At 44.0% G+C, this 12,375-nt stretch overlaps 1 protein-coding gene across 2 annotated transcripts; it reads right to left on the bottom strand.

Moving 5' to 3' along the window:
* Window positions 1-772: 772 nt before the first annotated feature.
* PPP1R3B (protein phosphatase 1 regulatory subunit 3B) lies at window positions 773-12,065 on the bottom strand. Of its 2 annotated transcripts, XM_033173044.1 has the most exons (3): window positions 11,792-12,065; window positions 10,495-10,595; window positions 773-2,911 (listed from the first exon to the last, which is right to left on the bottom strand). In XM_033173044.1, exons 2-3 carry the CDS (start codon window positions 10,497-10,499, stop codon window positions 2,020-2,022), a joined length of 897 nt encoding a protein of 298 aa, XP_033028935.1. In that variant the 5' UTR covers window positions 10,500-10,595; window positions 11,792-12,065; the 3' UTR covers window positions 773-2,019. The 2 variants fall into 2 exon arrangements, with proteins under 2 accessions (XP_033028935.1, XP_033028936.1); XM_033173045.1 differs by lacking the exon at window positions 11,792-12,065 and having other exon boundaries at window positions 10,495-10,752.
* Window positions 12,066-12,375: the final 310 nt, after the last annotated feature.

Genomic DNA, 12,375 nt, shown 5'->3' with positions numbered 1-12,375 from the left:
TTTGGTTTTAAAAGCACTAGCATCTGAGACCACCTGGGTACTTAATGCTGACATTTCCAACATGCAGATGCTTATAAGCACAGTTCCAAGTAGGAATTCAGGTTCTGTCTGTGCAGACTGAACAAGGGAAAATGACACAACTCCTACTGAGTTAGATGAGGAATGTGCCAGCTTTTCAGGATTTTTAAGAAGCTATTAGTGGCACATTAATTAGGATCCTTTTCCATATTTAATAGCAAGTGGACATTCCAAGGCAAAGTTTCTTCTACTGTGTGCCATCCTAAAGCACACAGCATTGTATGGATGCATGCACTTCACAATTCAAGATGACCTGAGCAGTTTTATGTAACAGAATGCAAGAGGAACCAGTAGGGTTAGGTAGCTGGGCACTTAGAAATATGACCCAAGAGTCTTGCAATATTTCATCAGCAGATTATGGAGCTATAGCTATAACTTTCAGTCCACCTTACTGTAACCCCATACTTGGGGAGAGCTGGCATAACTCAAGTTTGCTTCACGACTGAGCTGCAATACTCCTCAGATTCGTTTGTCTCATATGTTTGGGGTTGAATTCACTTGCAGCAATCAAAAGCTCTTGTGAGCTGGGCTTACACAGTACAAAGGCTGGAGGGAAGCTAAATGGCTTTCTTTAGTGTTCCAAGTCACAACGTAGGGGCTTGGATCTAACAGTCCCCAACGGACCATGAAACATGGCTGTCCGCCGTAGCCATGTACTGTGAAGCTAATGTGGAAATAAACAACTCAATCATTGTTTTTTTTGGCTCCACAGCCCTTGCTTCCTCCTGCCCTTTCTGCACTCTCCTTTCCTAGCCTACAGGAACACACAAAACTGCCTTCTACTAGGTCAGTCCATTAGCTGCATAGCTCTGTACGGTCAACACTGCCCAAAAGTGGTTTCAATCAGGGTCTCTCCATGTCCTACCCAGAAATGCCTGGGTTTAAACCTGGGCTTTTCTGCATGCAGAGAACACATGCTGTATCACCAATATACAGTCCTTCCTCCTCCTGTGAGTGAGCAGTGGGGGAGGGATGTTGCACTGAACATAACGAATATTCCTCATACAAGTCGATAACCTTTATTTGATTTTGTCAGTAACACTCAATTTTATAAAATTAACGGGGATGGGGAAGTAGTAAAACAAAACAGTTATTTAACCAGACAACTATACCGGCCTCAAAAGAAATACATTTAAATAAAATGGTCATATGAAAAGTTACGTGTTCATAAAAAAATAGATTATTTTTACTCTTTGCAGCCGACCCAAAGTAGTTGTTCAAGGCACATTAATAAGATCGCAGCCCCTCAACCTACTCTAACACGCACATTTTGCTCAGGGGCTACGAGATTATAACATGAATGACTTCCCAAAAGACTCTCCTGCCTCAGCCATTGTGAAGAACTTAAAACATACTGTTCCCGTAAAAAAAAAAGGGCAGAACAGTGAGTAAGCACCCTGGTATCTTCCCACAAATGAAGGCATTTCCTAAAATGGAAGGGAGCAGAGTCATAATACAAGCTAAAATTACAGCCACTTCTATTTGAACGCCTTGGTCTCTTCCAGATCGGACAAAGTAGATAAGGGAAGATGCTAGCATAGCTCCCTCACAAGGCTGGATATTGTCTGCATAGTTCCTTGTCAAACATGGAATAGCTTTTTGGAGATGTGTACCCCAGTAGGGTTCCATAGCTCAACAGGTGAAGCTAGGCAAACATTTCTCTGTACGGCTTGCAATACTGTGGTGAATCTCCAGCACTAGTCTTAAGACAGCAAAGAGATCTCCCCTTTTCTAGCTGTTTAAATTCATCACATCCAGGATGATGCAAAGAGCACCTGTTTTTAAAAACCACCTGCAGTCAGGAGTTTCACAAGTCCTTTAGTTTCAGTTTCTGCCAACTCAAAACATGCGAGCCTCCTTTCTCAACTGTGCCCTTGCAGCAAAACTCCCAGGAGTTTGCTGAGCAGGATTGTTTGCAAATACAGAGCCCAGGTCTTTCATTCAGTAGTAAGGCCCGCGTTTCTCATACCCCGAGTAGCTGGGCCATTCAGGAAACAGGCCGTAGGAACACCGGGGGCTTCCAAACTGGTCAAAGGCAATCCCAAAGCCAGGTCCGCCCTGCGGCTGAGAAATCTCCCGGGCAGATTTGAGTTCAGACCGTATGATCCTGTAGTTGAGGCCTTTGTTGCTGTCCCAGTATACCTTGCCATCACACTCATAACACACAGCAAACTCTATTCTTTCATGGGGTTGAACTCTCTCCGGCAAGCTGACCTCAAAGGAGAACGTGTCCTTATCTGAACCTGCATAAGTGTCCTTAACATACTGGCAGGGGTAGTCTGTGAAGGTTTTCCAGGTGTCAAATGTCATCCGGATCTTCACAGCCTTCTCAAATGCAAGATTCCTGACTTTCACGGTGCCGGCAATGGCTTTATCTTTCAGCATGCAGTTTTCAAGGCAGACGTAGTCAGCTTGGAGGCGATTCCGGAAGTCCAAATAATCTGCAGAAGGCTGTACGAAATCCAAGACAAAGTCGTCTCTGTCCACGGTCGTCAGGCCCACAATGTTGTCTATTAGTTCCGTGATATTAAACGGGATATCCAACGGCTCGTCAAACTGGGAGAACACTTTAACGACCGTGAGAGACAAGCCCCTGCTGTCCGCAAAGGAAACCCTCTTTTTCACCCGGTTGCTCTGCAGAGCTCTGACTTCCTTCCCCAGTTCGTTTAGCTCGGTGTTGCTGTTCAAGTGGATGCAAGGCCGCAAAGGCGTCTTCGGCTTCGGAGCATTTTTGCAGGCAAAACTCTCCCTTCGCAAGTAGGGCGTGCGCAGGTAGACCTGCATGGCTACATCCACTGCCATTGTGGGCTTGTGAGGAAAGGAGTCCAATATTCTGAAGAAGGAGAAGAAGGAAGAAAACAAAGACTGATCAATAATCAGAGGACCATTTCACATCTCACGCAGCTACAAAACCCAGGTTTTACAGTATATGCAAGGGGAGTCCTACTGGATCTGACTAGGCCTATTTAGTCCAGCATCCCACAGTGGCCAACCAGGTGCTTATGGGATAGCCACAAACAGGATGTGATCACAATGGCATTTTCCCACATCAATACATTATATGGTACTGTACTCCATCGTTTAACTATGACTTGTTTAAAGTGATACTTCCTCTTAGGTGTCCTTAATCTCCCAAAATTCAGCTTCATTGGGTGACCCTAGGTTCTAGTTTTCAACAGCATTCCAGAACCAATCCCAGCTCTCCATGATACACACATCTTTGCAAAATGTGTTTGCCACATTCACAATTTATATCTTTAGCTCGACGGCATTGCTTCAGGGTTGTGTATTTCGTTTTGATGGGAGATTCAGCCTTAAAGGTTCAAAAACCTTAAATAGAGTATTAAAATGCCTGAATCCATGACCCTCATATGCAGAGCAATCCAAAGCATGCTTATTCAGAAGAAAGTCCTGCAAAGTTCAATCAGTTTGCTCCAAGGTACATGCACATAGGATAGTAGCCTTTGTCACCAAGAAAGTGATCTTGGCCAACATCCTTGGTACAGAGAAACAGAAATTCCACAACTGCCTCATGCAGATTTAAAATTATGTAATGGAAGAGGTATATGGGTTGCATAATTAAAAGCATTCCAATCTGCATACCTGCAAACCAACAGATTTTGACTGCTTTTGCAATCAGCTGGCTTGGATATATGTTCAGAAGAATGTAAATTATCAAACAGAGAAAACTGGATTCAAATCACATTTCCTACATCACCCCCACGTGACAATTTAAAAAATTGTTTAAATTACAGTGGTACCTCAGTTTCCGAACGTCTCCGTTGACAAAACATTTCAGTTTTCGAATGCCGAAAACCCAGAAGTAAATGTTTCTGTTTCCGAATGCACCTCGGAAATCGAACAGCTTCCACTGAGTGTTCCTCAATTAAATTTGCAGGCTGCCCTTGGCACCTCGGTTTTCGAAGTTTCAGAACTTGAAAGGTCTTCCGGAACGGATTACGTTTGAAAACCGAAGTACCACTGTAATCAATTTGAATATTCTTTTTAAAATTTCAACCAAACCATGTTGATGAAAAGTGTAGTAATTTAATAACGATGTTCCTCCATTGGCTCCATCATACAGCCATTTCAGATGGAGTCCAATGCAGAATTTCAATGCAGAAGATCCATAGTTCAGATTCCTGCTCCATCCTAACAGTCTTCTATTTCACATGAAACACAATTATCAGCCCTCGTCCTCATCTACACCAGACAATCCCAGAAATATATAATATTTTATATTTATTTTAAGCAGTCTAATTGAGGAGCAACTCTTCTTCTAAACAATGTTTCCCAAACTTGGGTCTCCAGCTGTTTTTGGAATACAACTCCCATCATCCCTAGCTAGCAGGACCAGTGGTCAGGGGTGATGGGAATTGTAGTTCAAAACCATCTGGAGACCCAAGTTTGAGAAACACTGGTCTCACTTGAAAGCATTTTCAAAAAGCAAACACAGGGGCACATCCATCACCATGCTCACCCAGGAATCCAGAAGTTGCTGGACGGAAACCACATTGCAATCTGAAATGCTGGTATCCCAACACCGCTAAGGGCACAGATTGGTTCAGGCAGCTGAATGAAGTGCAACTTCTACACTGTCTCTAATAAGGCTTCTTTAAGGAGCAAATTTGCCCCGCCCATGAGTACTGTACTGGAAACTTTCCTTGGGAGTGTAGAAACAGGAAGTGGCAAGCTGATTAAGCAGCAGTGACAGACTCTATTGAATTCATTGCTGGAAAGGAAACCGCAGCAGACGTGCGACCGGAACCAGCATTAGCAAGTTCAGTCAGCGGCCAAACCCGTATTGAGACATTTCGCGAATTTGAACATTGAAGAAATGGCACAAATCCAAGTATGGAGTGACAAAAAGGGTTAAAAGAACCACCACAAACGTAAAGACAGACTGGAAAGTAATGTATTTCCTCCTATGCATGCTACCAGTTCCTAGGCCTAATTGAGTAATAAATTAGCTAGGTGATGCTTAGTGCCAAGTTCAACATTTGACCAGTTTCAAGTATTCTGCACCTCAAATGAGTGTAAATCTTGGATTGGAAGACTAGAATCTATAGCACAGGAGCATCTATCCCTTATTTTGCCATGTACTGGTCAGCTTTTCCTAATATGGTCCCCTCCAGACCCTGTTGGAACCATAACTCCCATAATCCTGACCACTGACTGTGCTATTTGAGGCTGGTTGTTGTAGTCCAGGATATTTGGAGGGCACAAAGTCCAGAAGCCTGAATTATGGGTTTGCAATAAACTGTCTCTAGGTTTCCATTCAGTTTATGCACGCACACACAAATTTTCTCAGTGACCACATTTCAATGTTGCCAGCTTATAATAGAAAACACTGAAATAAGAAGGGAGTAGTCCAAAGCAGGAGTGAGAAGTCTGTGACCCTCCAGATCAGTGTTTCCCAAACTTGGGTATCCACCTGTTTGTGGACTACAATTCCCATCATCCCTGACAGTGGATCCTGCTAGCTAGGGATGATGGGAGATGTAGTCCAGCAACATCTGAAGGTCCATAGGCTCACTCACCATTCCTAGTCTAGAAAACAAACTACAGGTAAAAATGGGAACCAATTGGGCGATAGCTTAAGCTGAACAAATTTAAGTTTAGCAGTCCCTGCACATTTTTTAAACCAAATCTACTAATTTATCATTCCAGATGGTGAGATTATTGCAAATAGGAAGCTCTGCTAATTTACGCAATTCTGACTAAAGTGCACACTGATTCAGCCAACAGATAAAATTATACCTGACAAACCCGAGACAACACCCATTTTGTGGATAAGCAAACCAATCTCTGTTTCTGCTCAGCCTTATACTGTCTAGAGACCTTTCACAACTTGGTCTCAGAGTAAAGCCCATATATACCATAACAATGTGGAGCAAGGGTTACCTATACAACTACTGTACTGTGTATATTTCTTTGGGAAGCAGTTTTCAAACAGCATTCTTGGGATCCTTAGAAATAAGAAGCTTCTCATTGAGAGGATGACTGACCAGTGGCAAACAAGCTGCCTAAAGGCAACTTGCCCGCCACTACTCATTTTTCTCCTGCAAGGTGGTGCAGATAGGGAGTGCTGGGTGGGTTTTGCAGTACATTTGATGCAGGGTAACATGAATACCCAACACAGACAGCCTGCTCTTCTCCAGAACATGACCCAGAATCCTCTGCAACATACAGCGGATGCTCACAGGTCCCTCACAGCAGACATGCCAATGTGGAATTGGTTCTCTAAAGATAACCAAGTTTGACAGCTCCATCATGTTCCAAAATTCCTCTTGACTGTAAGAAAATCCACTTGTCTGCACTCAACCCAAAGTATATCAAAATGGGATGAACTACTCCAAGGAACTTCAACAGAGGGGGACTGTAACATGAAACTACTGAACTGCAATACATCAAACCATCTGAATGGGAAGAACTACTCAAGATAAAGGAATCGGATGACACCATGGCCTTTGGGTAGTGCAATAAAAGTTTATGATGGTGATGATAAAGGAACTTTGTAGTGAGATTGCATTAAGATGTTCAATCATTTGTACTGCCATTTTTTATGCACTGAACATGATTTTTAGGACATTATTTATTTTAACTGGCTTATCAGTGCCAGGATGCCTGTGTAACCAGCAGCTGTTTTTGTGAATTACCACCATTAAGTAATAATTATCAAATGCCAACAGTGCCCTTCAGCTCTCTATACTGGACAAACAGGCCAAACCCTACGCCAAAGGATAAATGGACATAAACCTGATATCAGGAATCACAAGACAGAGAAACCTGTAGGAGAACACTTCAATCTCCCAGGACATTCTATACAAGATCTCAAAGTAGCTGTCTTAATACAAAGGAATTTCAGAAATAGACTGGAAAGAGAAGTTGCTGAATTGCAACTCATTACCAAACTCAAAACCACGGGAGAGACCTGGTCTGCACAAAAACATTGGATTCTTATCTCATTATTCATGACAAAGCTATCTTTAGCCATCTCACCCCTTGCTTTTTCCTTTAGGACTAACTGCAGTCGTTAACAGTCATCAACAGGTTTTCCACACCCATCAGCCAATCACCCATTCCCACCACCCTTCTGAGTAATACCCCTCCTTACTCTCTCACTATATATAAGGGTCTGGTGACTTCTATTTCAGTGTATCTGAAGAAGTGTGCATGCACACGAAAGCTCATACCAAGAACAAACTTAGTTGGTCTCTAAGGTGCTACTGGAAGGATTTTTTAATTTTTTTAATTTTGTTATAATTATCACTGTGTGTCCCTTGCTGCGTTTCATTCCCCACCCAAAAACTGTTTTGTACCCACTTCATGCATCTGATGAAGTGGACCACAATCCAGGGAAGGTTATGCAGTAATAAATGTGTTAAGTCTTTAAAGTGCCACAAGATTCTTTCTTTGTTTGAGAGACAATGTGCCAGACTTGGCCATCTATTCATGTTATCATGATGCCAGGTTTTAGCAGTTCTGTTGTCATGCAGATACCCCCTGACAAAACACCAAGACAATTCCTTCCTCACAACTCTTAAAAGAGTGGCAGAGCATATGCTTTGCATTTGAAAGGTTCAGTCCCTGGCATTTCCAGGTAGGAATGAAAATGCCCTCTGCCTGAGAGTCTGCAGAGCTGCTTCCAGTCAGGGTAAATACTTAGCTAGATGGATCCAGCTTCCTAAGAACTCATCACAGTTCTGACCAATTCGAAATCCTAAAAGACAGATTTTCTTTTGTTCAAAAAGTCACCTGCTGCATGATTTCAGGAACCGTATGTCAAAACGAAACCCTCATTTAATGAATAAGATTGCTGTCTAACAACAACAGAAATTTCCTGTTTGGAATCTAGTTTGGCAGATATTGGGGAAACAAGTCAGTTTTGGCCTCTCGCCTATTTGCAAACAAATATTTATTTATTTTTGCTGGAATTCAAGTGTCACGCCCCAACTGCAGTTACAAAATTGGCTACTGTGAGAACAGGATGCTGGCCAAGATAGGCCTGATTGTCTTAAATACTCTCTCCAAACTAAGTCAGAGCTAGCATGCTAGTTTTGCATCTATTTCCCAATATGCCCAATTTCACATCCTCCTCATTAATAAGGCTAAGCAAAATGATTTGTTACAAGTAACTCCCAGATGAAGCGTGAAGGTTTTGCTGCGATTCAAGCTTTGGAAGGATAAAGCCCTTTACAGATTTCTGTTGAGAGTCACAAGTACAAAGCTTCCCATGGGACCGTATTAGAGCTGAGTTTGCTGAGGTTTTCACACCTAAAGGATGTCAAAATCTGAAACCAGCCCATTATTAGTCAGGGGTTCACTGTAAAAGTCCATGTTTCAAAACACAGGCATTTAAATATTTAAATATGGATTTTTATGTATACTGCCCTTAACTCCATTGAAGGAAAGCATATAAATGTATATAAAAAGAAAGGGTAGCATATTAGCATGGTCAGTTTTTTTTTATTAAAATCACTTTGAATGACACTGAAAGAAGATCAAACCTATCCATTCTGAAGGAAATCAAGCCTGAGTGCTCACTGGAAGGACAGATCCTGAAGCTGAGGCTCCAATACTTTGACACCTCATGAGAAGAGAAGACTCCCTGGAAAATACTCTGATGTTGGGAAAGATGGAGGGCACAAGGAGAAGGGGACGACAGAGGACGAGATGGTTGGACAGTGTTCTTGAAGCTACCAACATGAGTCTGACAAAACTGCGGGAGACAGTGGAAGACAGGAGTGCCTGGTGTGCTTTGGTCCATGGGGTCACGAAGAGTCGGACACGACTAAACAACTAAACAACAATTATCATCATATAGAATCAAAGAATTGTAGAATTGGAAGGGATACCAAGGGTCATCTAGTCCAACCCCCTGCAATAGCTACATGAAACTGCCACATTCAGAGGCAGTACATATCTATCTGAATACCAGATATTGCATAAAAAGACCAACAGGGAAAGTAGTTAACTGCCTGTGAGTTTCCTAAGACTGGCGATTGTTTAAAACGCGAAACTAAACTAGATGGATCTTTGGTTTGTCTAAGGAAGGCCATTTTTATATAATCTTATCACTGCTTCAAGCCATTAAAAAAATACAAATATTAGCAGCTACCATAGTGCTTTCAACAATATCGGGAGAGCCAAAATCAGGTTCATTTGTTTTCATTCCTTTTTTTGCTGTTAATGAAATGACAGCAGACTTATTTCTCCAATTTAGAAAAATGTTTCTTGAATGACCTTAATCTGACCCAGCCACCAGACTTCTGCTTATTCTCGCCTTCATCATTTGCTGCAAATCCATTTGTCCATGTCCTTTATGATGCAAAAGCAACTGCTCATTTTTCTATAACCTTAAATATACAAAATAGAAAATTCATTCCAGTAGCACCTTACAGACCAACTGAGTTTGTTCTTGGTATGAGCTTTCGTGCACACGAAAGCTCATACCAAGAACAAACTCAGTTGGTCTCTAAGGTGCTACTGGAAAGAATTTTCTATTTTGTTTCGACTATGGCAGACCAACACGGCTACCCACCTGTAACTTAAATATACAGGCACTGCAGGTTGTATAACAACTACACACCTACTGAAATTCCCTGTTCTACGCAGCTATTGAAACTGCAGGAGCCCCCTCCCCCTTTTCATCTAGCCATTTTAGGTAGGATGTGGGTTTTGCTCCAGTCTCCCGCACACTCTTTTATGTATGGGCATGATGAAGCCTTTGTGCTCCATCAGAAACCCTCCAACACAGAGAACAAAAGCCACCCACCTAGATATCTGAAACAAGAGCTTCTGAAACTGTACCATCATCCAAATGAGATATAAGCATACTACAGATGTGCAGCCTGATCCGATGTATGGTTACAAGGTAGAAATGTCCCACCAAGCATAGGCTATCAATGGCTACTAGAGATAGCTATGTTCTACCTCCACTGTATAACAGTTGTTGATTGAGAACTGCAAATTGGGAGATTACTATCGCACTCAGGTCCTGTTTGCAATCTTCTATCTGCCTTTGGTTGCACAGCCTGAGGAGAAGCCTCAAACTGGTACAATAATTGCTTCTTCTTCCCAGGGAACTGTACTTCTAGAAGTAGGGATTATCAAAGTTCTCAGCAGAGTATAACCCTCAAAATTATTTGGGGGCAATTGATGACACATCCAAAACTGCTACCAATATCGTTCAATTCTATCCCTGACCCTGCAATGGCTTTTACAGCCTGCAATCCTATACCCATTCAACCTGGAAGTATTCCTGATTGAATTCAACAGGGGCCTGCTTACTTTTCAGTAGATGCTACAAAACTGTCCTGTTAAGTGAGCTTAGAAAAGCGGGAAAATGGATACTGAAAAGGTTCATCCTGTGCGCAAATAAAATAAAATAATGTAGCATTATGTTTTACATACCTCATAAGGACGAAGGTGGTTGGCTGTAAAGATGCTGCAAGATGATCTGGGCTGGAGGTGCACCCAGATTTCACAAGGCACAACAGCTATAGATTCACTGCCTGGAAACAGCAGGAAAAAGGCAGGATTAGCAGAGCTCCAAAACTAATGCCAGGCCCCACCCCTTCCTCCTCCTTTACATTCATGCCAACAAGGCAACCACCTTCCAAGTTCTACAGAGATCAAAGATATAGGCAGAGGCACCCCTATTCATATTTACACATACCCTTGCACACCTTCTTCACACGGGAGTGGATTCGGAGAGGAAATGTGTCTAGAGGTAAGATTCCTAGGCAAACTTGAAAACCCTGCTGAATTCAATAGGACTTCTGAGCATTAAGTGTTGGGAGGGCTTTCGATAATCTCAAAGCAAGGGACAAACGCCACCTTCTTGTTTTCCACAGTTTATAGTTGCAGTGGCTTCAGGCAAAAGCGGGCATTATAAAATATTGTAAGCCAATCTGCACCATTAGAAAGAAGAAAGAAAAACAACAATTGCTACAGAAATTATCTCCGGCAGGTGCGCCTCTTCTAAGATAAACCATTCACAGCCCCGATTTAAATTTTAAAGGTCCTCTCAGGCATGACTCATGCGACCTGATAAGGCAAGCTGTTGTCAGATCTGGTCATCTCCAGGTTCGCGCCTTGTAAGGCCGTTTTTGTTCGACTACGACTCACCTTTAGCGCCACTGTGAAAGCAAGTTCGGCGCTCTCATTTCCCGTTGTTTTTTTTTAAAGGAATGAATCCAAAGCGGAAAACGAAAAGAGCACACAACAAAGCAGACTCCCACTCCCCGCTTTCAAACCTGCCTCGCCAGGTGCTCAGCACGTTAGCCTCGGGGATTCTCTCTGTTTTCGTGGCTCAGGGAGCTGCAAGGCTGGATCCAGTTCAGGCTGAAGAGATGCTTCCTTGTGGCCCCGATCCCATCAGGACTTGCTCTTTACCAAGTTGTGCGCAAGCCTATTGCGCTTCCTCGGAATCCACACCGTGGCAACTTCCTCCCTCCCTCCTTCGCGCGCGCACACACCCACCACCAGGGAAGCGCGCACAGGATCGCCGCAGACCATTCCTGCGGAAACCAAGTCCCTTCTCTGCATAGGATTACGCTACCTAGGCAATTTTATTTTATTTTTTAAAAAATGCATTCCTTACATGGCTCGCTTGGGGGCCGACCTCGGAAGCAAATGCTGGGCAAAGAGAGAGAGAGAGCCCTCCCTGGACACCTGGCTCGCCACATTTCTCCGCCCCACCCCATACCTGGAGCCGCAGGGCCGAGAACCAGCTTCCCGTGCTTGCAGCAGTTTCACAAGCCGTCCAATTCGGGCCCGCTGCGCTGCGCGGATGCGCCCTGCCCACTCGTCTGCCTTCCTCGGCCCGGGCCATTCGGTTCCAGCGCGCACGCGAAGTGAGCGCCCCCTCCGCTCCCTTAAGAGCGACCCGTTCGGCAGCGAGCAGCCCCGGCAGGGGAGGAAGCAGCGGCGCGGCCAATGGCCGGCCTCTTAACCCGCACTCCGCCAGCCAATGGCGGCGCAGCTTCCCCGTGAGAGACCAGGAGGATGGCGCGTGGACGCCAGGCTGGCGGGGAGGGAGCGGTGGCGGCGGCGGCAGCAGCAGCCCCGGCAAGTGATAAGAGCTCATCTGTAGTGCACAGGGGCTGGGGATGGGATGGGGCATGGAGGGAAGCCTGTGCCAAGCGGACCACTTCCACCCCAGGCCTGTGCGCATTTTAGGGCCTTCTCTCAGACGGAGGCGTTGCTCTTGGTGCCCAACAAGGCTTCCTTTTCCTAATAAGCACAACATACGTTTAAGAACGCATTTCCTTTCCCCAACTGGACACACAA

Source organism: Lacerta agilis, chromosome 16 (genome assembly GCF_009819535.1).
Source record: "Lacerta agilis isolate rLacAgi1 chromosome 16, rLacAgi1.pri, whole genome shotgun sequence".
Taxonomy (NCBI): domain Eukaryota; kingdom Metazoa; phylum Chordata; class Lepidosauria; order Squamata; family Lacertidae; genus Lacerta; species Lacerta agilis.
Note: the sequence above shows the minus strand (reverse complement) of the source record. Positions and strands in the feature narration are given on the sequence as shown.